This window comes from Trichosurus vulpecula, chromosome 4 (genome assembly GCF_011100635.1).
Source record: "Trichosurus vulpecula isolate mTriVul1 chromosome 4, mTriVul1.pri, whole genome shotgun sequence".
NCBI classification, from domain to species: domain Eukaryota; kingdom Metazoa; phylum Chordata; class Mammalia; order Diprotodontia; family Phalangeridae; genus Trichosurus; species Trichosurus vulpecula.
Genome location: NC_050576.1, coordinates 216,586,211 through 216,613,131, shown reverse-complemented (window position 1 = coordinate 216,613,131; position 26,921 = coordinate 216,586,211). Strand labels below are relative to the sequence as shown.

At 38.9% G+C, this 26,921-nt stretch overlaps 1 protein-coding gene across 4 annotated transcripts in view; it reads left to right on the top strand.

The window, feature by feature from the left end:
* Positions 1-26,921, top strand: part of BAIAP2 (BAR/IMD domain containing adaptor protein 2) — a 171,514-nt gene that overhangs the window by 36,915 nt on the left and 107,678 nt on the right. For all 4 annotated transcript variants that reach the window (XM_036754695.1, XM_036754697.1, XM_036754698.1 and 1 more), the window contains exon 3: positions 9,592-9,678. In XM_036754695.1, coding sequence (XP_036610590.1) covers positions 9,592-9,678 — 87 coding nt within the window. The remainder of the gene's footprint in view (positions 1-9,591; positions 9,679-26,921) is intronic.

The following is a 26,921-nucleotide window of genomic DNA, read 5'->3' as shown; positions in this document are numbered from 1 at the left end:
TAGCAAATGCTGGACTAATCCATGAGCCTCTGTAGACTTGAAAAAGATAAATTGACTAGACTCTCTATTAGCATTCTTCTGGACTGGGCTTTTGGGAGGTTGGAAAAGAAGGGACAGTTTATGTAGCATGTATATTTTAACATTGTGGCAATAAGAGTGTATAAGTTCAGTCATAGTTTTTGAATCCTGAATAGCCACTGTCAGGATATAGTACCTGGACCTAGCCACCCACCCAAGAGTGCAGGGTAGGGGAGCAGGTAGCAGAGTCTGACCATGACACAAAGTTCCAGTCTAGGAAATGAGGCTGAAGACATGAATAAACAGAAGGAAACTCCCAGTGCATGGAAAAAGCAATATATTTTAAAGAATTCCAAGAGAAAACCCCAAAGGAAGGAAATAACTCCACAATAATTGCAGGTAGAACTCCAGGGGAAAAAAAGAATGGATTGTCCACAAGGGTTTCTAAGAATGGGTCAAATAAAGGAAGGATAAGCTAAAATGAGGTAAAGAATGAAATTAGCGCATTTAGAAAGAATAAATAGAAGGTGGAAAACCTCACAGAAATAGTAGACACCCTGAAAACAGAGGGGAGCAAACAGAATGCAATGATTCATTAAGATAAACAGAAATATTAGAATAAATAAAAAAAACTGAAAAACCTGAAGAATGTATGTTGTTTATATCAGAACAGGGGTGGGGATACAAAAGCAACCAACTTAGAAAACAGAAAAAGGAGAGGGAATTTAAGAGTCTTTGGCGTCCTTGAAAACCACAATGAAACAAAAACCTGGACATGATATTTTGAGAAATCATAAACAAAAAATGTTCAGACTTCTTAGAGTCAGAAGGCAAAATAAAAGAGAGAGAAAGAATTCATGAATCTAAATCCCAAATTGAGCATCCAGAAATGTTAGCTGAAATTCAGAGCTTCTAGGCCAAAGAGAAAATATCCTTCCTAGGTCAGCCAGGAAGAAAATTATCAAGTACCAACAAAGCACAGTTAAGAACACACAAGATTCTGCAGCAGTCAGGATGAAGGAAAGGAAAGCTTAGAATAAGATATACCAAAAGGCAAAGGAAAAAGGCACACAATCAAGAATAATAACTTGCAAAACTGAGGAGAAAAAATGTATCTTTAATAGAATAGATGACTTTCAAGCATTCCTGTTGAAAAAACCAGAGCTGGGTAGAATTTTTGCAACACAAACATAGGAGACAAGTATTAACTAGAAGTATAAATACATTTGAGTAATTGGAAGTAGTTAAATGGTGGTCAAATGCTTGCAATCTAATAGGCAGTGAAGATACCATTCTCCCTTCAAAATTCCACCTACTTCAAGTGTCAAAGATGGAGCAAAGAAAGAAACTGAAGGGATTGGATGTGGTTTTGCTCTGCTTCTTTAAAAGAGTAAAGAAACAGGAAATAAAAAGTCATATACTATGGAAGAACTGAGGAAGAAGAGGGAGAAATTTACTATTGCACTTAATTGGGAGACCTCAGAAGAATATGCAAACATGGAGGATAGGAGTCAGGAGTGTTGACATCTCACAAACCTCACTCTTATATGAAATAGGCAAAGAAAAGTTGAATTCACATATCTCTCACCCCAAAACATTTGGTATATAACTTTTAAACTTAGAACTTTAAACTTTGGTATAGAACTTGTACATTAAACTCAACAGGAAAATAAATGTGAGCAGAGAGAGAAAAAAGTAAGGAATTTAAAAGAGGTGGTAGTAGAGTTGAGGAGTAATAAGTCACAAGAAATACAAACTTTAACTATAGAAGTCAAATAAAAGGAGAACTAAAAGGAGACCCTAGTGATCTCAGTCAGGTGTTGATGGGGCGAGAGGAAGAGCAAAGGAACAAAATTAGATCATTCCAGTTATAGATCACTGATGTTTATCCATTTCCCTTTATTTCTTCACCTCTTTCTTTGTAAAGAGAGGGGTGGGAGCAAAGAGAAGACACAATAATTTATTAAAGAGTACCTAGTGAAATGAAAAAAACACCCAGCAATTTTAACTGTGAATAGGATGAACTTTCCCATAAAGTGGAGAAGGGTGGCAGAATGGATTAGAAAGCAGGGTCTAAAACTGATTATAAGAAACTGATCTGCAACACTCATTCATAGTTAAAGGTGAGGGAAAATGTCTATACTGTAGGTATAATGTGTTAATCCTTAGGTGAATCCAAAGGAGCAATGAAAACATAGTTAAAAGATCATTGGGTTGTAGATTTAGAGCTGGAAGGGTCCTAAGAGACCACTGAACTCATCCCACTTATATTACAGATGAGGAAACTGAGGGTTTTTAAGTTTTAGTAACTCGTCCAGGATCACACAGTTAATGAAGTAGCTTAGACAGGATTTGAAACTAGGTCTTCTAAGTAAAGAAACTACATTGTGTTTAATGACACTATAGACAATGAAGCAATATTTATATTACATTTATGTTAGCAACAAGGATACAGTGGCACTTATCTTCATCTACCAAAGATGTGGCCTCTGTTGCCTTGTTATCGAAATTAACCTGGTCAGCAGATCATCAGGGTGTGGCAATTTACATAGCTTTGGGTACGCACCAGACATACGTCTGAGAGGCTTAGATTTTTTGTGCCCATAGGTGACCAGGAAGCTGGAATCAGTCAGATCCAGTGACAAAGCTTTGTCTCTTTTTAGGGAAAGCTAATCCCTGTCAAAGTAGTGAAAGAGGAAGGGTTGGGGCCTACCTCATGTTGTGAGTGAGGGGAAAAACACTGCATCAGGGAAATATTTGTCCCATCATAGACCTAAATAAAATTTTAGAAAAATTAGATATAATAGACTTCAAGTGATTATTGGATCGTAAGGAGAAATATTGTATGGAATTTTTTTTTTAGTTTTTCATGACTCTTTTACCAATAATGATGATATGCTAGAATACAGATAACTTATAAATTAATGAAGAAAAATTAAACACATCCTTTCCTGACCATAGCACAAGGAGAATTTTAATCAGTAAGATGAATTTGAAGAAAGGATTCAGATTTAAATGAAGTCTAAATAATATAATCCTATAGAATAAGTAAGTCAAAACTAAATAAATGCTTTGTTATGAAAGAAAATGTCCTAGATGAGACAACATACCAATGCTTTTGGGATGCATACAAAACAGTCCTTAATGGCAAATTTATATTGCTAAACTCGTCAATAAGAGAGAAAAAGTAGATCAGTGGATTGAGTGAAGTTTTCTAAAACAAAACAAAACAAAAAACCCAAACTGGAAAAGCAACACATTTTTAAAAAACTACAAGTAACCGCAAAAAGAGAAATTTTGAAAATGAAGAAAGAGAAAATTGATGACAACATATCCACTGAGTTGATAAATAAAACTAAGAGCTGGTTTTTGTGAAAAATTCATAAAATAGAAGGAAAACCAAATTACCCAAATTAAAAATGGAAATTACAAAAGATAACGAAAAACAAAGGAAATTGTCAGAAACTATATTCCAAGAAAATGGATGAATACTTAGAAAAACAGAATCTGGATGTTTATGTTTAGTGAGTTTTTTCTTCTGGGCAGTATCTATCACTTGGTTTACTCCCAGTCGCCTTGCCTTTTCTGACTTCCTCAGTTTCTTCCTTTGTACAATGAGAAAATTAAACCATATGAACTCTGAGACCCCAAGGCTGGGCTTTTTATACATTTCTTGTGTCTGTCCCTTCATTTGTGTCTTCAGACAATGCAAACTAGTTAATTATCTCTTTCATTAAGAGGGTAAAACTGCCAAAAACTGAAATGAAACTTTTGATATCTCAAATGAGTTTTGAACTATTTTGTATTATGGCTTATTCCCTTTCATTAGGGAGTTATCATGAACATTCATATGTAGAATGGTAGAACTGGAGGGAGCCTCGTCTTTTTGCTTAATGTACCAATGCTGTATGGAGATGACTGTATTTTGTCAGCTCCTGCTTACAAAAAAAAAATGTGCCTTGCAAAGTCAACATACCACCCATAATGGTCTTATTCTGGGTGAATAACTTACTTTCTTTTCACCTTAAGTGGCTTATTTGGTCACAGCTATAGTCACTGACCAAGCTGGCCACATTCCAAATAAGACTTCCTGACAAGAGGACACCATCTGGAAAGATGCAAAAGTCTGTTTAGTTCTGCCACATTCCTACAGCTCAACAGTCTAGTTCACTCCCTTTTTAAGGATACTTCCGTTCCCAAGAACTAAGGATTTTCAGCAGACATATGGCTTTTGAGGGGGCAATCCTTGATCCATTCCTCTCTTTCCCTTTTAAGAGCTTGCTCCATCGAGCATTCTCTTTCTCTTTCCTCTTCTTCCTTCCCTTTCTATTGGCATCTTCCCTGTTAGCTACAGACATGTTCAAGTCTTTGTTGTTTAGTTGTTTCAGTTGTATTTGTCTCTTCATGACTGCTTTTGGAGTTTTCTTGGCAAAGATATTGGAGGAGCTTACCATTTCCTGCTGAACTTATTTTACAGATGAGAAAACTGAGGTAAACAGAGTTAAGTGACTTGCCCAGGGTCACCCAGCTAATAAGTGTGTGAGGCCAGATTTGAACTCAGGAACATGAGTTTTCCTTATTCCAGGCCAGGCATTCTATCCACTGGTCTAGCCCGTTCTTAAAAACTTTTCACTTGACCTTTCCATCCTCTTAGGTTACTATCCTAATAGCTTTTCTCCCTGTTATTATGTAGCAAGTATGCTGTGGCCCCACTCTCTCTGAGCCAGGCAGGCTACACTTGCCCCTCAGGGTTCTCTAGGGTATCCTGAAAGGCAAGGTCCAGTTTCTTCTCTACTGCTACTGGCTTGAACCCTCCACCATTTGTGTTCCCTTCATTTTAGGGGCCTAGTAAATAACATCCTAATTCCATCTAACCACTTAACATCAGGTAGTTTTTACAAAGGAATATTTATGTCAAATTATAGCAAAAACAAACATGTTCATTTACTCTAACTTTGGCATCACAAACCCCTCTATACCACTGTGGTCTGGGAGTGGGTGTAGTCTCAAAACTTAGCTCAGTTCCTATATAGCCTTGGTCCTACCAATTTCATCTTCAGATGTGGCATGACTACAAGGTGAGCCTGTAGCTACTGCTGGTCTGGGTTTCTGAAGGTCACTCCCAAAATTCATTTCTTGCTGCCATACCAGGACTCTGGAAGTACAAAATGAAGAAGAGCCCTCTAGACTAGTAGTAACAAACTCATAACACTGGAGGCCACTAAACTGTACACAAGATACATAAGAATCCCTGAGAGTCACATAATTAACCTAGAAAACCAAATATTAATATTATTTGTTTTGTTGTATTTTTATTTATTTTTATTTTCCAGTTACATTTTAATCTGATTCAGGCTGCACTTGGGTGTGTGGTGGTCTGCACATAGCCTGTGGCTGTGTTCTAGACTTTTTGAACTTACAAGGTTCTAGATTCCATTCCCTTTACTGGTAGCTGAGCTCTGCCAAGAACATTAAGGCAAAGAGGTGGTGGCTAAAGCTGAAAGGTCTTTTTGAATGACTTAACAACCAATTGGGGAATCTCTTTATCTGGCTCTTTCACCAGAACCTATTACAGAATGTCTCTGTATGTTCTGTAGTCTATTTCTCAGAGGCACTTTCCTTGCATGCCATCACCATTGTCCTGGAAGCAGCTCCCTAGCATCTTCCATGTGGAAAGCTATCTTCTCTAGCACCCTCCCCCTCCACTTGGAGATGCCTTGTTACATTGTTACAGTCAATATATATGGTTTTCTCCTGGGTTCTGTTTGTTTTTGCTTTGTATCAGTTCACACAGATCTTTCCATGTTTCCCTAAATTCCTCATACTTAAAATTTCTTGCCACAGTAGTCTTCCATTGCATTCGTATATACCATAGTTGCCTTTCCCCCCTCATAGCCATGAACTCTATTTATTTCTCAATCTTGCAGTCTGACTTCCAAACCACAACTTGGGTTGAAAACTGCTTGTTGCAAGATTACCTGTGATCTCTTAACCGCTAAATCCAAGGGCCTTTTCTTAGTCCTCATTTTCCTTCATCTCTGTACCTTTTGACACTGTTGACAACCCCCCTCTGAGATATTATTCCTTCCTTTGGCCTCTGTGGCCCTTGTCCTTAGTTTTCCTCCCATCTATCTGACTCTTCCTTCTCAGACTCCCTTACTTGATTGTCATAATGGTCTTCTCCCTTGGTGTAAGTGTCTCGTAGGACTTTATCCTGGGTCTTTTTCTTTTCATAGTCTCTCTCACTGATCTCATGTTTCCATGACTTCAGTTGTTATCTGTTCATAGATGATTCTCATGTCTATATCATGGAATCACAGATTTACAGCTGCAAGGGACCTCGAAGGTCATCTAACCCAAACTCATCCTTTTACATATGAAGTAATTGAGGGTCAGAGTTGCTTGTTGTCATATGTCATTCAGTAAATGTCTGAAACTTGTTTTGAATTCAGGTCTCTTCTGACTGTCTCGTGATTGAAAGAGTATAAAATTTGTTGAGTCAATTGGTAATTTTTACTAGAAAGTTTTCTGTTTGCTGACAGGGGCTAGAATGGTTCTGAAAGTGATGATCTACAAAGGATTGGTATGTCTGCTGAGCTGATGGTTATTTAGTCTTCTCAGTTCCCTTTTCATAATGCACCTCCTCTCATTTTTTCCTTTACTTCCCTCATGTTCCACAACTCTGACCTCAGTGTTATCCCTTCTCTGCAAAGGTCAATGTTAGAAGACTGCATGGGACCTTATGCAATTGAAGGGGGAGGAGGTGCTCAATACACACTGAAAAATTGATTTTTCCCTAGTCTAGATGATAAAATTACAGAATATAAGAGGCAGTTAAGAGATGCAGTGAATATAAAAGTTTAAAAAAGTGCTTATACTTTGTTATATCTTATGTAAAGAATTTCCTGTCAACAAAATTGTTTGGAATTACAGAGCACATAGCTATTTGATGACCAAGGATTGACCACACTTCTTATGGCTCTTTAAAAATCAAAGACTCTCTGAAGAATTAGGTTCGGTAAGGAGATAGCTCTGAGGAGTGTGACCTCTGGCAACATAGAAGAGAGCCAACTATGGAGGAAGAACCCAGACCTTGAGAGATATAAGGAAGAGGAATTATTTTTTTCCTTCCCTCATTGGCTATGACTTGCACTGGAGTTACCCAGTAGAAGCCATCACCTCCAACAGGGAATAAGCTAAGGAATAAATTGAGGGCTAAGGCAGGAAGGAGGTTCCATACAGTGTGACCTGGCAGTGGAGAAGAGAGCCAGCTCTGGTTGTTGGAAGTTGAACTGTGGAGAGTAACATGCTCAGGGAATCCAACTGAGTGATCTGCCCTATGAGAGATGCTATGCCCAGGGAGATGATCATCAAAGGACACTGTAAGAAGGAATGGTTATTAAAGTCCTGTAGTGCTGAAAGTCTGAGGTGTCTGGGCCAAATATATTTCCCACCTCAGTCTATTCTATGTATATACCCACTCTTCCCACTGACTGTATATGTGGTGAGAGTGCAATCCAGGTTTATGGAGGGAATATTTTTATTGCAATTGTTTTTAACAATGCCTGCTCAGTAAATACCTTTGTTTGTAAGTATGCTTGTAGGGAATATGATATAGTTTTGGGAGAGATAACCCAAGGAGAACCTTGAACCTCTGAGAGTAGCCTGGAACAAGCCTGTGAATGAATTGGGAGGATGGTAATGCAGAGAGGGAGCTCCACTTACATAGTGAAAAAGTTCTTTTGGGACTGATGTAGCAGCCTTGGGTAGCTAGGTGCCACAGTGAATAGAATACCAAGCTTGAGTTGGAAAGACTCATCTTACTGAGTTCAAATCTTGCCTCAGACACTTACTAGCTCTGTTACCCTGGTCAAGCCACTTAACTCTGTTTGCCTCAGTTTCCTCATTTGTAAAATGAGCTGGAGAAGGAAATGGCAAACCACTTCAGTATCCTTGCCAAGAAAACCCCAAATAGAGTCATAAAGAGTTGGACACGACTGAAACTACCAAATGACAATAAGAATATTCTTGTCCAGATTTTCAGCAGGGATTAAAACTACCTCTTTCTGAATTCATGTAAGCAGATGGAACGAGGCTTGGTCTTCCTATCGATCTTTTAAAGCCACGTCAAATGTTGTCTGCCCTGGGCCTGAATTTCTTCCTCTGTAAAAACAAGGGGATTGGATTAGAAGATCTCTAAGGTCTTTTCCAGCCTTAAGTCCTATGAAGCCTTTCTTGATCCTTTATATAACTGACATTCCTTCTTCTCTCCTGCCCCTCCCCCCACCATGAACTTCATAGAAAACTTTGTACCTTTTTAATGCTGTCCTTACTATGTTATTTTGTATTATACTTATCAGTTCCGGCCCTCATATCTGCTTCAACTGTACTGTCTCAGTAAAACCAAAATATAACTGATATGTTAGTCGCATTTTTCTTCCATTAGTCTTAAGGAGCTCACTCTATCCAGGCAGCAGTATCCCCCATGGTGACTAGGCAGCAGAGTCTTGTGCTACAGAACAAATTGTTTGCACTTAATTGAAAACTATAAAAATAAAATTTGATGGAATACCCAGTTATTAGGACCCTCACTGAGTTCTATGTAAAACAGCATTAAAAACATAATTATCCTGGCTTTGCAATCTCACCATGATCCTGATCTTTTAGCCATTGAATTCCCTTCTCTTTGTTTTCACCATTCCTTGTTAGTCAAGAGTCTGGGAAAGTGGTTTTTTTTTTTTTAGGTTTAGCGAGGTTTAAAAGCACCCTTGAAAATTTTGGAAAGATAATTAATTTCTCAATTGAGAAAGCTAGGACTTACACTCAGATTTTGGTCATGGATCACAGATTTAGGGTAGGAAGTGATCTTAGACACCATCTTGCCAGTCCCCTTCATTTTACCATCATGGAAGGTGAGACTCAGGCAAAATGATTGCCCAAGTTTAATCAAGCTATATCAATAGTTCAGTTGATTGGAATGATTTTCAGCAGAATGTTAATGCACAGCTGGTTAGACCAGAATCTGTTATTTAAAGCATTAAGGGTTAAATACATTGGCAAGTGGCTATGCTAATATGATCAGGCATTGTTAAGTACCAGTTATACATTTAATGTACTAGGGGGAGACATGCATAACTTTTTTTAAGGCAAGAAAGAAGAAAAAATAAGAAATGATTCAGTATGCTATAGGAAGTAGTACACCTCTAAGAAGGTTCCTTGGTCAATTGCTGTGTTCCTGATCTTCTGAAGAACACTTGAAATAAACTTTCTCTGCCTTCCCCTACCCATGACACATTTGAATAGTTCTGGGCCTGGACCATGTCCTCAGAGTGAAAGGAAGCCTAATGTTTGGAATGACATTACTATGTGCTATTGGAATGTCAAGAGACCAATGTTGAAGTGAAACCAGAAATCAAGTGTTGAATACTTCTGTATACAAAGGAAACACAAATGGGGCGTGTTACAGAATGGCTTTAATGGTGCCTGGGTGCTTGCCAAATGTCACGACTTGAGTTTTGGGTTGCTTTTTTTTTTTCCAAGGAAATGACCAGCTCTCATCTTGTTTTCTCTTAGGTGTGACGTTTGCTGCCAAAGGTTATTTTGATGCCCTGGTAAAAATGGGAGAGTTGGCCAGTGAAAGTCAAGGCTCAAAAGAACTTGGTAAGATATTCAACTGTAGAGGAAAAAGAAGAATTTGGGAGCTTTTGGAAAGTTCAGAAGGTGGGAGTGGGGTGGAAAGTGAAGTTCTGGAATGTAACTTTATTGGTTTTATGTCTCAGGTTTAGTTCATTTTTAAACAGAAATCGAGGGAGGATCCCATGCCAGACTTGAAGTTTTTAAAATAAGCTGGCATTTTTGTGGCTCTTCTAAGAAAATCCAGGCATGGACTGTGCTGTTGCTCTTGGGGTGACCCTTTCAGCTTGCTCATAGGATACATTACAGTCATCACTAGCTTACTAATGCACAAGCAAGAAGAGAGAACTCAAGGAAGCTGTCTCAGTGGCTGTGGTTGAATGTGACGGAAGTGGGAAGATTGGTCTTTTGCCAAATGACAATTTAACAGTTGGCAGAGAAATCAGATTGACTTTTTCCCCCAAGTCTTAAATAGCCTGTGTCCCCCCCATCCCAGGCCATTTGGTAGTCTAGCGACAAACTTGTGTTCATTAAATTAAGGAAATTTAGGACTTTGGGTCAAACCATTTAATAAAAGAATTCTATGACTGCAATATTATCTTTGTAATAAGTTTGGCCTTTTATTAGTGAGGACATTCAGGGCTAAAAGAGTTGCTGATCCTTGCATTAAGTGCTGTAGAAACCAGGTCCCTGCCTTCTGGGAGCTTCTACTCCTTTCAAGCAATAGTTGCCACAATAAAATTATAGTGCAAACAAACTGCAGTTTCTTGGAATCAGTTTATAAAGGCAGCTGACCTGTAATGACTTGATCCTTCTGAAAGAAATAAGGCAGGTTGGCTTAATTAACCAGACTTACCAGTTTATGTTTACACAGGTGTTTGAATATCAGCTCTGGGTCATGACTGTTAATTTTTATGCAGGGAGAAATACTTTTATCTCAAGATTTACTGTTAAATTCACACATGTGGGCATGTTGAATCTACATCCCAACCTTTTCTCCATTCAGTCTTTTAGTAAGTTGTCATTAATAATTCTAGTAGCAGCATAAACACATCACATAATTGCTAGAACTGGAAAGGATTTTAACAGTCATCTTGTCCAGCTTCTACTTTTATACGCATGAGGAAACAAACTAAGGCCCAGAGAGGTTAATAATAATTGCTGATTATTGCTTTATATCATATACATTTACATTATTACATAATTTACATTATTTACATTACATAATTGCTTTACTTTATTCTACCATCACTACAGTACTGTTTACCTGTTTAGCTCGTACAGTTTTAGCCAGTGGTCACATTGGAGTTAGAGCCTAGATCTCAATTTCCCTTCTTGTGGTCTTTCTACACCACAGACATACCTCAGAGATATTGTGGGCTTGGTTCCAGACCACTGCAATTAAATGAATATCGCAATAAAGCAAATCATGAATTCTTTGGTTTCCCAGTGCATATGAAAGTTATGTTTGCACTAGACTATAGTCTATTAAGTACGCGATAGAAGTATGTCTAAAAAAAATGTACTTACCTTAATTAAAAAATGTTTTATTTCTAAAAAATGCTAACCATCATCTGAGCCTTCACCAAGTTGTAATCTTTTTGCTGGTGGAGTGTCTTCCCTTGATGTTGACGGCTGTTGGTTGATGAGGATTTGGTTGCCGAAGGATTGGTTGGATGTGACCGTTTTTTAAAATAAGACAATGAAGTTGGTCACATTGATTAACTCTTCCTTTTACTTGAACACTTACAAGCCATTATAGGGTTATTAACTGACCTAATTTCAATATTATTGTATCTCAGGGAATAGGAAGGCCTGAGGAGAGGGAGAAAGACAGGGAACAGCTAGTCAGTGGAGTGGTCAGAACACACACAACATTTATCTATTAATTTTGCCATCTATTTACGTGGGTACAGTTCATGGTGCCCCCAAAATCACAGATCCCCATAATAGATATAATAATAATGAAAAAGTTTGAAATACCATGAGAATTACTAAAATATGACACAGAGACACTATGGGAGCACATCCTGTTGGAAAAATGGTGTCAATAGTATTGCTTGATGCAGGGTTGCCATAAATCTTCAGTTTGTTAAAAAATAAAAAGGCAATATCTGCAAAGCACAATAATAATATGCAGTATGGTAATATACAATAATCACAATAAAATGAGGTTTTCCTGTATACCACCCTCCTTTATGTGAGGTAGAGCTTTCTTCTCTTTAGATTCTTTTTAGAATACTTTTTTCTAACCCATTGGAGGGTTGAAGTGGTTTGGAAAAAGTGACTCTTCTACCATCTTGCTGGTCATATGACTTGTAAGTTCTGCCCAGGTTTCAGTGGTGGTTTGCCACATATATCCTCAGAATAATTTTCATGACACAACTGAGCAAGAGGTGCTCATGCAGAGATGACTCGAGATGACTTGTAAAAGGAGAGAATTGCACTATGATAGCAGGGCAGGTCCTTGAGGATTCTGAAAAGGGACTCTGATTTCAGAGAGGCTTTTAAGAAGTCTCCCTGTGCTTCCTGTTATTGCTTATTGACTTATCTGAATATGCTTTGAGATGTTTAGATGCTGATGAAGGTCACAGTTCTTAGTTTTTTGAACTCCCTTGTTATAAATAGCTATGATAGCATGAACAGGTTTTAGGCTAAGGCTTCAGACACTCAGCCTGGAAGCATTTCCATTTCCTGTTAACCACCAGTGCTTGACCTGGTCTGCCGGGTGTTGTCTTATGAAAACCAGAACTCTCAGCCCAATTTTCCACTGACTCATAGGGAAGTGAGATTATGTGTGTGTGTGTGTGTGTGTGTGTGCACGTGTGCGTGCGTGTTTCTGCTTCCTTAACTATGAAATGGGAATTTTCTTGACATTACCGCTAATTTATCGGTCCCTAAGTAGACATCATATGCATTATGTATCTTCTAGACAAGCAAAGAATGGCAATGCCTAAATAAAAGATTGGGGTCCACAGTGATGCCAGAGTTGGAGCATGTGTTAATTATTGGCATCACAGAATTTAGACCAAGCAGGGATTCTGGACAGCACCTTCACTTGATTGACTAGGAAACTAGTGAAATGTCCAAGATCATATAGGCGATAAGTGATAGTCATGATTTGAACCTAGGTCCTCTTACTCTAAATTTAGTGTCCTTTCCACCACATCTTGCTGTTCCTGCCTCAGTACCATCTGTTGTTGGTGAAGTCAGGGTGATTCAGGAGAGGCTTTCCAGAACTAACTTGTTAGTTCAGTCTCTGTCTGAGCTAGGGAGTCAGTTCACATCTGGCTTGGAGGCAGAGTCAATTTCAGGTAACTAAGGTAATATCAAAGACCATGATACTTACATTTCTGAGATTCTCTAGGTTTTCTTTGCTGGTATACTCACTGTTTTCTTGTCTCTAATTTGACTTAGATTTCTGGTTTTGAATAACCTGGTCGTGTGGGTGGTTTTTTTGGTTTGTTTGTTATATTTTTTAGTACAGTTCTGGGATCAGGGCGGTGGTGGTGGTTAGGAGGCATTTCTTATTTTGCTATGATATTTCAAGGCATTCTATCATATGGCCTCGACATAGTTGCAATATTTGCATGATGCTCCCATAATGGCTTTCAAGAAGCTGTTATATTACTCTGTAAATCTGCCATCTTACAGCAAGAACTCGATTATGCAAATGCATGGTAGGTGTGTTATCACTGCTAAGGGAACTGTCAGCTCACACGTGTGTGCTCTTCTCCTTTTCCTTTCTTCCATTTTTGGAAAAAGAGTTAGGAGAAGTACATTTTTGATTTGGGGTGGGGGGTGGTGCTGAGGTTCCAGCCTTTATTTGGAGTCTTCTTGTCCTTATCAGGCTTAATTCTTGGAGCTGACTAAGATAAGTTTTGGATGCTTTAATATAAGGTAATGTATGATTAACCTTCTCTTCTCCCAAAGATGCAGGGGTTCTCTGTGCCCTACCTTCCGCTACTTACAGGGTGAGATACAAATTCAACCTACATTCGCATTGGTTTATAATCAGACTCCAACTCACCTTTTCACACTTATTCCATAGTACTCCCCTTCAAATATTGATACTCCATTCATATTTGACTAATAGGTGTTCGCTGATCTGGTCCTTCCCATTCCTTGTCTCCTGTCCTTGGAACAGAGTCTCTCCCATGTGCTAGTCTGCTAAAATTGTTACCTGTTCCCATTTCAGGTGCCATCCGTTCCATAAGGTTTCCCTGAAACTTTCCTCTCAGTTAGAAATAGTTCATTTTCTTCCTGTGAGCTATCTGTTCTCTGCTCCAGGAAGGTCTCTCCTCCCCCCCACCCCATTTCTTCTCCTAGACTTTCAGCAGCCACCATGGCAGTTGAGTTCTGATAGAGAAAAACCTGAATGGACTGGATCAACCTTGGTCCTCTGTGTAGTTTTCGCACCTCAACTGTAAGCCCACCTCCCAGCCAATGGTGAGAAGGGATAGAGGTGGGTGGGAATCTTTTCATTAAAGAGTATAAATTAAAGCAGGTTCCCTTTTACCTCGCCTCCTCCATTATGGAGGTATGCCCAAATCTTGCAAGGTTTGTAAAATAAATTTACTTTGTTTCTCCTAAAAAAAAAAAAGAAATAGTTCATTTTTCTGTAAATCTCTCAGGACTCTCTGATCTCTTATAAACTTAAAATTATAATTTCTGTTATGTTTATTTAGATAAACTACTCATCACTGGAACATTACCCTTATTAGATTGTAAACTCCTTGAGGACAGGCATGTGTCTGATTTAACCTTCTTTGGATCACCTGTACTTCTCCGCATTCCCCATACCCTCAGTCCTCCATCTCCCCCCAATGCCTTGAAGTCAATTGGAGCTTAATAAATGTTTGTCGAAGGAGCTGAAGACAGGTGGTCTCTCTGGTGATTAGCCATTGCAGACACATCCCTGAGGTGTGAAGTTGCTTGGGTTATGGCAAACTGGATGCTTCAGTAGACATTTCTCTTTTACTTCGTGGGATATAGCACTAAGATGATTGCACTCTTGTCCTCTTCTTTAAGAAAGAAACAGATATGAACTGAACTTTAGGTGAAGTCTGTGTCAACTAATGGGAAAACAATTTTGTTAGAGGGCCTCTTTGGTCCTAATGGGATTGTTCTTACTCTCTGATCGTTTATCTAGATTTCTTAGATACATCTGTTCTTACATACATTCTGTGGAATGGTAAAGCCCCTGACCTGAGTTATTTCAACTCTGTTTCTACCATACACTTAATGACTTGCTAAGAAAACTAAAGTTCTTTGCTTTCCCTGTATGGGAGTTTATTGGGTGAAATTGTGCTCTGTCAAGATCTGCTACTTAACTGGTAGTATGAGGAGCAGGAAAAATGCTTCCAGCTGCTCATGTGCTGCCTGGTCTTCATGGTGGGACCTTCTTCCTCCTGGAGATTTTGCCCTGGGAAATGCCCTCAGCATCAGGTTTGTATGTAGGTTTCAGGTGTGTGCATTTCAGTGGTGGTCCTGCCTGGTTATTTTTACAAGGCTATGTTGAGCTCCATCTGGCAAGTTCCCTTTCCCTTTCATCAGTATCATGATTTTTTTCCCCTCCTGGAGGTTAAATTTCCCCATCAGCTCTTCCTCATTGCTCTCATTCAGTATTTGCAGTGAAACTCACTCCTTTCCAGATATCTTGCATTTTGTTTATTAGGTGTGACAGGTTAGGACCTTGGCTAGCCAGCTTTTCCTCCCATAAACTTGGTGACTAGCTCCAGTGATGGTTATGGGAAAATTTCTTCTGTGCTGTGCTCTGACAGCTTCCATTGCTAAAACTCTTTCTGTCCTGAGAGATAGGAGAGGAAATTTACCCCGAATCTGGTTCCCCAACCATTTTTGGAAGTCTCTGAAGGTAAAGAAAGTTAATGTAGATATAATGTCGATATTTACCTGTGCAGTCATCTGTGACATCCTCAAGGTTCAGTTCCTCCAAGCTTGGAGAAAACAGTAGTAGTTCCTTGCTTGTTTGTAAGGAAGTCCTCGTAGGGCTCCATGAAAATGTTAACAGGCAAGCAATAAGCCTAATATTTAATCAGACATTTATTCCATTTACTCAATTTTTACTTGCCTGGAAGATTGAACTACAGAATGAAGACACTGATTCTTCTCTTCTCACCCTTTTTGAGACTCCCCCTGCCACACACACACACACACACACACACAGCGTATATATAGCAGAAAGAGATTGTTTCAAATCTACCTCTGATATTTACTGTTTGACCTTAAACTTTCTGATGGTCCTCAGTGAGTTGTTGTGAGGATTAAATTGAAATATACACATGACAGCCATTGGTATTTTGTAGGAGAACAAGGCTTTCTTAGAAACTGTTTCCTCTCTGTGCATATTTTGTTTTAGTATGTAAAGGTTCACAGAGCGATTTTCATAGATTATCTCATTTGAACCTAACAACAACCTTGTGAATTAGGTCTTACAGGGATCATTCCCATTTCACAAGTTGAGAACCTTTGTTTTGGGTTAAGTGATTGACATATGGTCCCACAGTTAATAAATATCAGAGATGAGGTTCAGAAAAAGGTTTCTTCCTGGCTCTAATTCTAGCCTCTATCTACAATGCCATTCTGCCTCCCCAATATTATTAATCTCTAAGATTAACTCTCCATAGTCTCTACAATGTTCCAGAACTGGAAGAGGCATCTGGCATTGACAAGTTGCTTTCTATTGTTTCACGCTCTTTTTTCCTTCTTTCTTTTGTTCTCCCCTTTTCCTTTCTTTTTCTCCCTCGCTTATGACTTCCATCAGTGGAAGCTACAAGAATTTTTTTGGTTTTCACTTAGCTTCACTTGCGACATTCAGGGTTTAAAAGTTTGTTAATCTCACTGGAAATATACCAAGACTATTAAGTACCATTAGAATCTACAAATAGCATGGGAATCGAGTCATATGACTAGAGCTTCCATTCATGCCAGTGAAGGAGAAGGGACTTAAGCAGGATCATGCCATTTCCTCTCTTTGGCTGTATGGGTCTGAAACTTCCTGGAATGCAGAGTGATTCCCATTCTCAGATACAGCTTTAGAATTTCCTTTTTGAATGTGGCTCAACCTTCTCCTATTACCGCATGGTGGTGAAAGTTCAAGGAAACAGACCAGATCCACCCATCCTTAGAGGCTTAACAGTAGCGTGGGCACAATTGACCGATTTAAACAAGAAAGTGAAGTGGATGCCATTTTGGCCATTTTCCCCATTTTTTTGAAAAGCTGATTCCTAGAGCTGCTTTGATGTTTTGACAGGGCAAGATCTGGAATGATGCTGGAGCCACTGGGGAATGGCCTTATTCGGGTTTGCCTTGACCTCAGATTAAGTCCCTTCTCTCCCAAATTACTTTTATGAACCTCATAAATATTTCTGGGGCCCCATTCATAGAAAAAGGAGCTCCACATGGACCTCTGACAGATAAACATTTCTTTCTTGATTTGTTTATTCATGTCTTCCTAGGAAAATTCAGACTTTGGAGCTCCTAGTGATAATGAGCATATTTAAAGTATACTAGACTCTTGATCATTCATTCTCCCTCCTTTGTCAAGGAGTTCAGACTTGTCTCATAATCAAACGAGATCATATTTGTAAAGTACCTAGCATAGTGCCTGGCATATAGTAAGCACTTAATAAATGTTAATTCCCGTCTCCTCTTCTCCTCCCCAACTCCTGCCCTTATATTAGAAGACTTTGATACTCTCATAAAATCTCTCAACCTCCCACTTCCTCAGCCTCTTTAAATCTCAGGATCTACTCTTTTTCCTCACCTCGAAGACACACTTAGGGATAGTCATTCATTAGACCTTAACATTACTCATGAGCATTCCACTTCCTTGATTAGAAACTGACCTGACTACAGCTCCTATTATTCCATCTCTCTGTATGCCTCAATCCTCCCATACCTATTTTTGGTCTTCATTGAGACCTCCAGTGCCTAAGTACTTTAGCAAGGCTAAATGGTCTGACTTCACTTTCCTCTCTTTCTTGTCTTGACCCTATACTTAGCCATTTTAAGTCTACACTGTCCTCTGCTCCTGAATCCCTCACTCCTTTCTTGTCAAACCTCGGCCAGGGATTACTGCCACCATCTGTGTCCTCTGATCCTACTCACAGGCTGCTGAACACAGCTGGAAGAAGTCACACAACCAAGCTGACTGGGTATATTATAAATTCTCATTACCCAATTTCAACTGAGCCTGCACTGAATCAGATCAGTCCTGTTATTCCTCCCTAATTGATTCCTTATCTCATTCCCTACAGAAGCTATCCAGAAGTTTTCTTCCTTTTTCAATCTTCCTACACTTTTTTTCCTCCCTTCTCAGATGGGGAGCCTTGTATCTGAGAGAAAATTGAGCCAGTCAGTCAACAAGCATTTGTCCAGTACTTATTTGTGCCAGATACTGTGTTGAGTGCTGGAGAGAAATGCAAAAAAACATAACCCTTGACTTCAAGGAGCTTTCATTTAAATGGGGGTGGGAGGAGATAATATATAAATAACTAGGAACATATAAAATATATGAAGAATAAATGATCAAGGTAGTCCCAAAGGGGAGGCATTAGCCATCTAGGGAGACTGAGGAAGGCCTCCTGTTCAAGGTAGGCTTTGAGGTGAGTTTTGAAGGAAGTCAAGGAAACCAAGAGAAGTAGAGGTGGTGGGATGGAGAGGTAAAGGGGAAATGAAGAAAGGTGGAGGTGAGCAGGGAGAGGTGAGGGGGAGACCAGGAGAGGTGAGGGGGAGACCTAGAGAGGTGGAGAGGTGAAGGGGAAACCAAGAAAGGTGGAGGTGAGGGGGGAGAAGTGAAGAGGGAACCAAGAGAGGTCGAGGTGGGGGTGGGGGAAGAGCATTCCAGGATTGAGAGACAGCTGGTACAAAGGCATGAAGACAGCAGATGGGATGTCATAGCTGAGGAACAGTAGGCCAATATAGCCGGTACATGGAGGGAAATAACGTGTGAGAAGACTAGAAAGGAAAGAAGGATTAGTTTATGAAGAGCTTTAAATGACAAATAGACTTTTTACTTGATCTTGGAGGAAAGAGGGAGCCATTGAACTCATTGAGCAAGGGAGAGACAGGATCAGACTTTTGGGGAAAATCACCTTGACAGCTGAGTGTAGGATGGATTAGAGTGGGGAAGAGACATGAAAGCTTGACTACACTCCTATGCCATCTTCTCCAACAGATTGCAACTGCAATTGTACCTCCTTCTCTCTCTGTCTCTGTCTTTGTTGTTCTCTCTGTTGCTCTTTCTCACTGTCTCTTCGGTCTTTTGAAACTGTTCTCTAAACTCTACCGTCCCCTAAAGCTATCATCCTTATCTCTCTTCCCTTTCTCAGCTAAACTCCTAGAAAAAAATTATGTATACTCCTCCACATCCTCTTCTCTCTTTAGCCCTTTGCAGTCTGACTTCCAAACCTCATCACTCAACTGAGTTTCACTGCTTTCTCCAAAGTTCTCAGTGATCTTTTAATTGCCAAGTCTGATCATCTTTTTAAGTCTCATCCTTCTTGATCTATGTGCTTCATTGGATCCCGTTGACCACCTTTTCTTCTTGAATCCTTGCTCCTCTCTGAGTTTCTGTAACACTAGTCTCTTCTGGTTCTCATCTTGTCTGTATATTCTTCTGTCTCCATCACTTATATCACATATCCTAACTATGGATGTTCTGCAAGGCTGTTTTAGGCCCTTTCTCTCTTTATTCACTCTGTTGGTAAATTCATCAGTTCTCAATGGCTTTAATTGTCATCTCTATGTGGATGACTTCCAAATCAATATATTGAGCCCCAGTCTCTCCCCTAATCTTCAGTCTCACATCACTAATTGCCTGTTGGCCAGTTCCAAGTAAATGTCCCAGAGCCATATTAGACTCACCATGTCCAAAACCAAACTCATCTCCCATACCTTCCCCTCTTGAAAATTCCCTATTACCATTACAGGGACCACTGTCCTTTAAGTATCCCAGGTTCATAACCTCAACATTATTTTCATCTCCTTACCCTCCTTCACTCCTTTATATTTAGTTAGCTGCCAGATTTTGTTGTTTCTACCTACATGACATATCTTACAGATATCTGAACTGCTTTTCTACCCCTGCACAGTTTCCACCTTAGTTTAGGCCCTCCTTACCTCTCACCTACATTATTGCAACAGCCCCCTACTTGGTCTCCATGCCTCATGTCTCCCCATTCAATTCCATTTTACAAAGTCCTGCCAAAGTAATTTTCCTTGAACACTTGACTCCCCTACTCAGTTAATTCTAGTGGCTCCCAATTACTCTCAGGTTAAAATATAAACATTGTTTAGGTTGATTTGTTTGTTTAATGCAGCCCCTTAGAAGGCAGAAAAAGATTTCAGTAGGGGTGTGGGACTATTACTGGAGTAAGAAAGTTACAAGTGCAAAAGCAGAATAACTAAGGAAAGTGTTGAGGTTTAGGGGTGCTGGGACCCTGAAATAGTGATACGCAGGTCCTGCCCGAATGAATTCGACCCAAACCTTCTTTTAGTGAAAGAAAAACAAAGTTTATTAAAGATCCGCCATGCTGGGCAGACTCTTAAGGAATCTGACCATTTGTATCACCGATGCCAACAGGCCAGATTGAATCTGAGCCCTTGTAACGCTAATGTAAGTGGACTAGATAGAATCTGAGCCCCTGTGAAGCTTTATTGACAAGCAGCCAGAATGAATCTGAGCCCTTTCATGGAAACAAGATGGATCTTATATACAGAAAGACAGGGATCTAGGGGTAGCCAAGTAGTCTGGGGTGTCTGGAGAAGGAGGGGGTGTCTAGGGAGGATCTTGATGGGAGTGGCCAGTAGCCTGGAGAATGGGATTAAGGGTGGGAAGTAGCTAAACTGAGATTTGGGTTTAGTGATAATGAAAGGTTTATGGCCTCAAGGGAATGCCAGGAGATTTCATGGGGGCACCCCAGAGCCTTTACCCCATTAAAAGGAGAATACTCATTTTGAGATGGGGCTGAGTAGAAAACTGCTACTGAAAAATTCATCACTTCTGGTAAAGGCACTGATGGGAAAGAGACATAGGTCCTCAGAGGCAGCCTGAAGTAACTTTTAAAGTTCTTTTTAGTTTGGCCTCGACTCTTACTCATCTAGTTGGACATTACTCTCTCTTTTTCCTTTCCCCCCACCCCACCCCATGAAGGGGGAAGCAAGGGAGAAAGCAGAGGCTTATGAAATGTGAGTAAGCGTTCATCCTCAGCCCTCGTGCTTAATTAAAAATATCTTCAAATGCTCTTAGCCCTCAAGGTAGGTGCAAGAAACAAACTGGGGAAGAACAGGGTGCTTCAGAAATATAGTCCTGCTATACAGCCTTAGGGAAAAACAATTTAGGCAGGATATCAGATTTTAAAATCAGGTTCTCATTTCAACCTTTGGTTTCAGCTGCCTCCCTGGAGAAAGAAGCTAATTTTTTCCCTCTTAAGTCTGAGTAATATCTCATATTAAACTAGAAGAATGTAGAGGAGGCAATATTTTGGGGCCTTAATTTCAGACATTTATATAATATCAAGTCTAATCCGGCCATCTACTTTTGCCATGGGGTTAAAAGACTTCAGGACTCCACTCCCTTTGTGTCAGATTTTCCTTCCTAAAAGTGGGACAGTTTTTCCATTGGGTATGTTAAGCTTATACCCTGGTGATCTGGCAATGAAAGACTTGATAGCACGTTTATGCTATCATTGTTATCAGAATAACCATGGATCCAGGACATAAGGGTCCCTCTTGGCTTCCATAGCTCACTTGGATTGGTTCCAGTCCCTATGAGCGGTGCTATGTGTTCTATGAATTTGAACATGGAAGGTGCCCAAAAATGTTTGTCGAATGAATGATTCTACAATTTCTTCCACTTCATTTTAGCCCAGAGGAACCCTTCTGCTGCCAGCTGTTATAATTTACTCTATATTTATGTGATATGTCATTACTGTCTCCCAGGAGAATGTAAGCTCTGATGGTAGGGACTACTGAATTTTTGTTTATGTCTTTTGGTCCCAACTCTTGGCACATAGAAGGAGCTTAATAAATGCTTGTTGAATTGAATGCTATACTTTCCTTAACCTTCTCAACCTATAGAAGTTGCTGCTACAAATCAGATACACCACGCCATTCCAAAGTATGAGGAAAGTAGACATAAATCCTCATGCAAAAAAGTGTTAGAATGAGATATAGAGAATTCTGTGGTGCCAATTTATAGAATCATAGAGCAGGGAAATCATCTCATCCTTAAAGAAGTCATCTGGTCCAGTATCCTCACTTTACAAATGTGAAACTGTAGCTCAGAGATATGAACGGACTTATTGGTGGTCACACACCTCATTAGGTAGAAGAGCCAGGACTCCTGATTCCCAATCCAGTGCTATTTCCACTATAAAAACACTGCCATTCTTGAATTGGGGGTTTACACCTTCAAACAATTTCTTTTTGTTATGAGCTTAACAATTGTCAACAAACATAAACACTTTAGCATACAAAGAAGAAAAAAAAGATTGTATGCAAAACCATGAATTCCTGGTTACATGCAATTTTAAAGTATATATTAAATTTAATATACTCTGTTTGTTTGGGTCTCCTGCATCTTTTTGCTTTCTTCTGTGGATTTTTAATTTTTTTTTTCATGTTCTTTTATGTATTTTTATGTCGTAATTGCAACCCATTGAAAATGCCTACCCTCATTTCCAAATAGAAGGCCTCCCTTTTAACAAATAGTCAAGCAAAATAATTTAGCACATTGGCTATGTCTGAAAATGAGTTTTGTTCTGCATCTCTAGTCTATCAACTGCTTGACAAGAGGTAGATGGTATGCTTCATCATTGGTCTTCTGAAGTCATGATCATACACTCCATTGATCAAAGTTGAATAGTCTTTCAGAGTTGTTTCCCTTATGTTACTGTGGCCATGGTGTAAATTGTTCTCCTGGTTTTGCTCATTTCACTCTGCATTAATTCATACAAGTCTTCTCAGGTTTCTCTGAAGTCATCATTTTTCACCATATATTCCCTTCATATATCTCAATTTATTGAGCTGTTCCCCAGTTAGTGGGCACTACCTTTGTTTTTAATTCTTTGATGCAACAAAAAATGCTGCTGCTGTATGTGCATATGATTCCTTCCCTCTGTCTCTGACCTCTTTTGGAGTATATGCCAATGAGTAGTGGTAATGCCAGGTGAAAGGATATGCACAATTTAGTTACTTTTTGTATAATCCTGAATTGCTTTCCTGAATGTTTAGACCAATTTAGAGTTCTACCTGTAGGGAATTAGTGTGCCTTTTTTCTCATAGACCTTTTGGCAATTGCTATTTTAATCTTTTGTCATCTTTGCCAACATATAATTGATATTAAGTGGAATTTCAAAATTGTTTTATTTGTATTTTTATAATTAGTAATTTAGAGCATCTTTTCATAAAGTTGTTGATAGCTTATAATTCATTTGTAATCTGCCTGTTCAAATTTGTCCATTTACCAATGGGTAAAGTGGCTCTTGTTCTTATATGTTTGTTTCAATACTTTATGTATTTTGGATACCAGATGTGTATCAGAGAAATTTCGATATAAATATTTTCCTCATTAGCTGCTTCTTTTTTAAATTCAAATTGCATTGATTTTGCTTGTGCAAAAGGTTTTCAATTTTGTCTAACTAAAATTGTCCATTTTATTTTCTCTGATAACCTCTTATACTCATTTGGTTAAGAGTTCTTCCTCTAGCTATAGTTGTGAAAAGTATCTCCTTCCATTCTCTTTTATTATTTTTTTAATATGACCTTTTACTTTCAGATCATGTATCTATTTATAGCTTGGGTATATGGTGTAGCATGTCACTCTAAACCTAATTTCTGCCAGATTGCTTTCCAGTTTTCCCAGTTTGGCATTTATTTGGGGTTTTTTGATTTATCACTTAATTCTTTTAGTTGCATGTCCAATTCATTGATCTGTTCTTTTTCTCTTTTGTTAATAAATGTGTGTGGAGCTATACATTTTCCCAAGAACTACTTTGACTGCATCCCAAAATTTTTGAAAAGTTGTTTCATTGCTGTAATTTCCTTTGATAAAATTATTTATTGCTTCTATAATTTCTTTCTTTAATCCACTTATTTGGGGGGATTATATTAGTCTCCATTTAAATCATAATCTTTTTTTCAAATTTTTCTTGTTGATTATAATTTTTATTGCATAGTGTTCAATAAAGTATATTTAGTATTTCTAAATTTTTGCATTTGTCTTTGAATTTTTTTATATCTGAGCACATGGTCAAGTTTTTTAAGTGCCATGTGACACTAAGAAATATTTATATTTCTTACCCATTCATTAATTGCCAGAAGGCTGTCAAATCTAACTTTTCCAAAATTCTATTCAGGTCCTTAAATATTTTCTTGTTTGCTAGATTTTTGTAGGTATGAAAGGGGCACATTGAAATATCTAGTGGGCATTGGTTTTCTGTCCATATCTTCTTGTAGTTCAATATACTTTTCCTTTAAGTCAAGGGATGGCAAACTGCAGAGATTGGGTCAAATGCAGCTTGCCACCTATTTTTGTATGCCAGCAAGCTAAGGTGGTGGCTAGGTGGTTCAGTGAACAGTGGTCCTGGAGGCAAGAAGCCTCATCTTCCTGAATTCCAATCTGATCTCTGACATTTACTAGCTATGTGGTACTGGGTAAGTCACTTAACCCTGTTTGCCTCAGTTCCTCATCTGTAAAATGACTTGGAGAAAGTAATGGCAAACCACCCTAGTATCCTTGCCAAGAAAACACCAAATGGAGTCATGAAGAGTTGGACATGACTAACAACAACAAAAAAACTAAGAATGGCATTTGCATTTGAGTGCTTAAATACAATGCAAATGAGTGTGTATATATTTATTGTCGATATTATTTCATTATCGTGCTTTTAAGTATAATATAGTATAATAATTCCTGAATTACTCTTTTAACATTTATTTTTGCTGTTGTCTTGTCTGAGATCACAGTTGCCACCACCTATTCATCTAGATTCTATTCTAATCCCTCACTCTACCTACTTCTCTTCAAATATATGTCTCAAATGTGTTCTTATAAACAACATATTGTTGGATTCTGCTTTCAGTTAGATTCGGCTGACTCTCTTCTATGGAAAGATTTGTGTTCGTTGCATTCACGGTTGTGAGAGATGTATTTTTCTACCATTGTATCTTATTATACTGTTTTCCTCTTTTTGACCCTTCATCTTCTTTACAAAGGAAAACGTGGTAAGAAAGAAAGAGAAAGAGATCAATGCTGGCAATCTCTTCATTGGAATGTCCTTTCCGGGTCTCTTCTACTCCCTTTGTAGCCCTCTGTGGTTAAAGTTTGGGCCTGTTTTGTGACTATTCCCTCCTCATCTCTCCCCTACCTCTTCAGAATCCTCCTTTCCCCTATATCAGATTGCATGCCATCTTGGGGAGGGGGGAGGCAGAGGGAGGCAGAGAAAATTTAAAACTCAAAAGCTTGTGGAACTGAATGTTGAAAACCAAAAATTAATTAGTTAATTTAAAAAATCCTCCTTTCCCCCTCCCTGCCCTCACCCATTTCCCTGTTTATTTTTAATATATTTACACATCAAATACTGTTTGTGTGTGTGTTCAGCCTTGTTTAGCTATTCTGTCGGCAGTGGGCATCTACCTAATTTTCAGTTTCCAGTCTAATTCAGACTGAGTTGTTATTGTTTGTTTTTCGTTCTCAAAAAGGACCATATCATGAGGAAGGTGATGCCATGACTTGCAAATGAATTGGATTTAAGTGAGGGAGAACTGTGCAAGGTCACCAGCCTCACTTTTTCCTGTTTCTTCAACCCTCACCCTTTCCTCTTACTTTGAAGGACTCCACTTTGTGTAATTCTAAGTTATTCCTTCTCCCTCATTTCTTTCCACATACATTTCTTTTTCTATTTTATTTTCTTCTTCTTTTAAAGCAAGCAAAGCTTTGCCCAGGCTCTTCGTCATCTTTACTTGCCCCATCTTTGAGGCTGGAATATAGTGGGATTCTGAAGGGACAATGGTGTCTTCTCCCTCTATTAGGATGTAAGTATATAACCATCATTTTACTCCTTCAAGTTGCTCAGATGTATTTCCTGTCCTAGGTTACTCTTGTCTCTCTGTGTTCGAAAGATTATAGTCATCTGGTTTTGGTTTGGTTTTTTTTCCCCTGATAGGAGTACTTTGAAATTTACTTGCATACCTTCTTATTTTGCCTGCTGGTATCAAATGGAAGCTCTCTGAAGGCAGGAACTTTTTCATTTTTGCCTCTGTGTCTATCCCCAGAATGTATCACAGGGCCTGGTCCATAATATGTGCTTCATAGATACTGAGTGATTGATCTCCATTTAAAGAATGGTCTATGGTCCCCATCAATTCACTCACAGTGAAGTGAATGATATCTACACCAAAATACAATCTCTTCCTTTTTTTCCCATGTGTTACTAATAAATAGACCATATGTCTTGCTGGGATCATTGCTATAGCCTCTTTCTCAGTTTACTTCCTTTTCATCTATCTTTATTACGTGGTTCTGTTTAGGGCTGGCACCTGTTTTCCTGCACTGCTGAGTACGTTAGTCTCTGGAGGCCCCTCTGTTTTATTTGTCTTTTGAAGGATGCTACTTATAATAGCTTAGTGCCAGCAGACCACTTTTCCTTAATCAGGAAGCATGTGTGTACTTGCCGAACATGTGATTTAACTACCTTTCTTCCACCTATACTTGGTCCCTAGATACCTGACCGAGAACAGTGGCAGAAACTCTGCCCTTTGCTATGCTCTGATATTAGGAAAAACAAGAAGGTTCAGAAAACGGTGGGAGTTAACTTCCCCCATGTTGTGTTTGAATCCTAGCTGAATCATTTGACTAAGGTGTGTCCTGGAAAGCTTTTGGCTTGGTTGTCCTTGGCAGCTTTCCACACCTTATTACCTAGACAGAAGAAACAGGCAAACATTCCAATTCCTACCTTTTGGGAACTTGCCCTGTAGGATCCACATTTCCCCTTCTCATTCCATAGAGATGTTTTTGGAGTATTTTCCCAAGTCATTTGGCTCTCAGAAGTCTAAACCAAGCCTCTGTCTCACCCTCTAGGGGTGGTTTCTCTAGAGTGTTTTTGTGGCCTGATATTGAACTTAACAGGTACTTTTAGCTGCTCAACCACAGAGAGTTCCTTGAAAAATTGTTTTGGGACAATTAGTTTCAAGGTAGGATTTGAAAAAGAAAAATGTTTGTTGAAGTTAGTGGCTTCAAAGTCAAC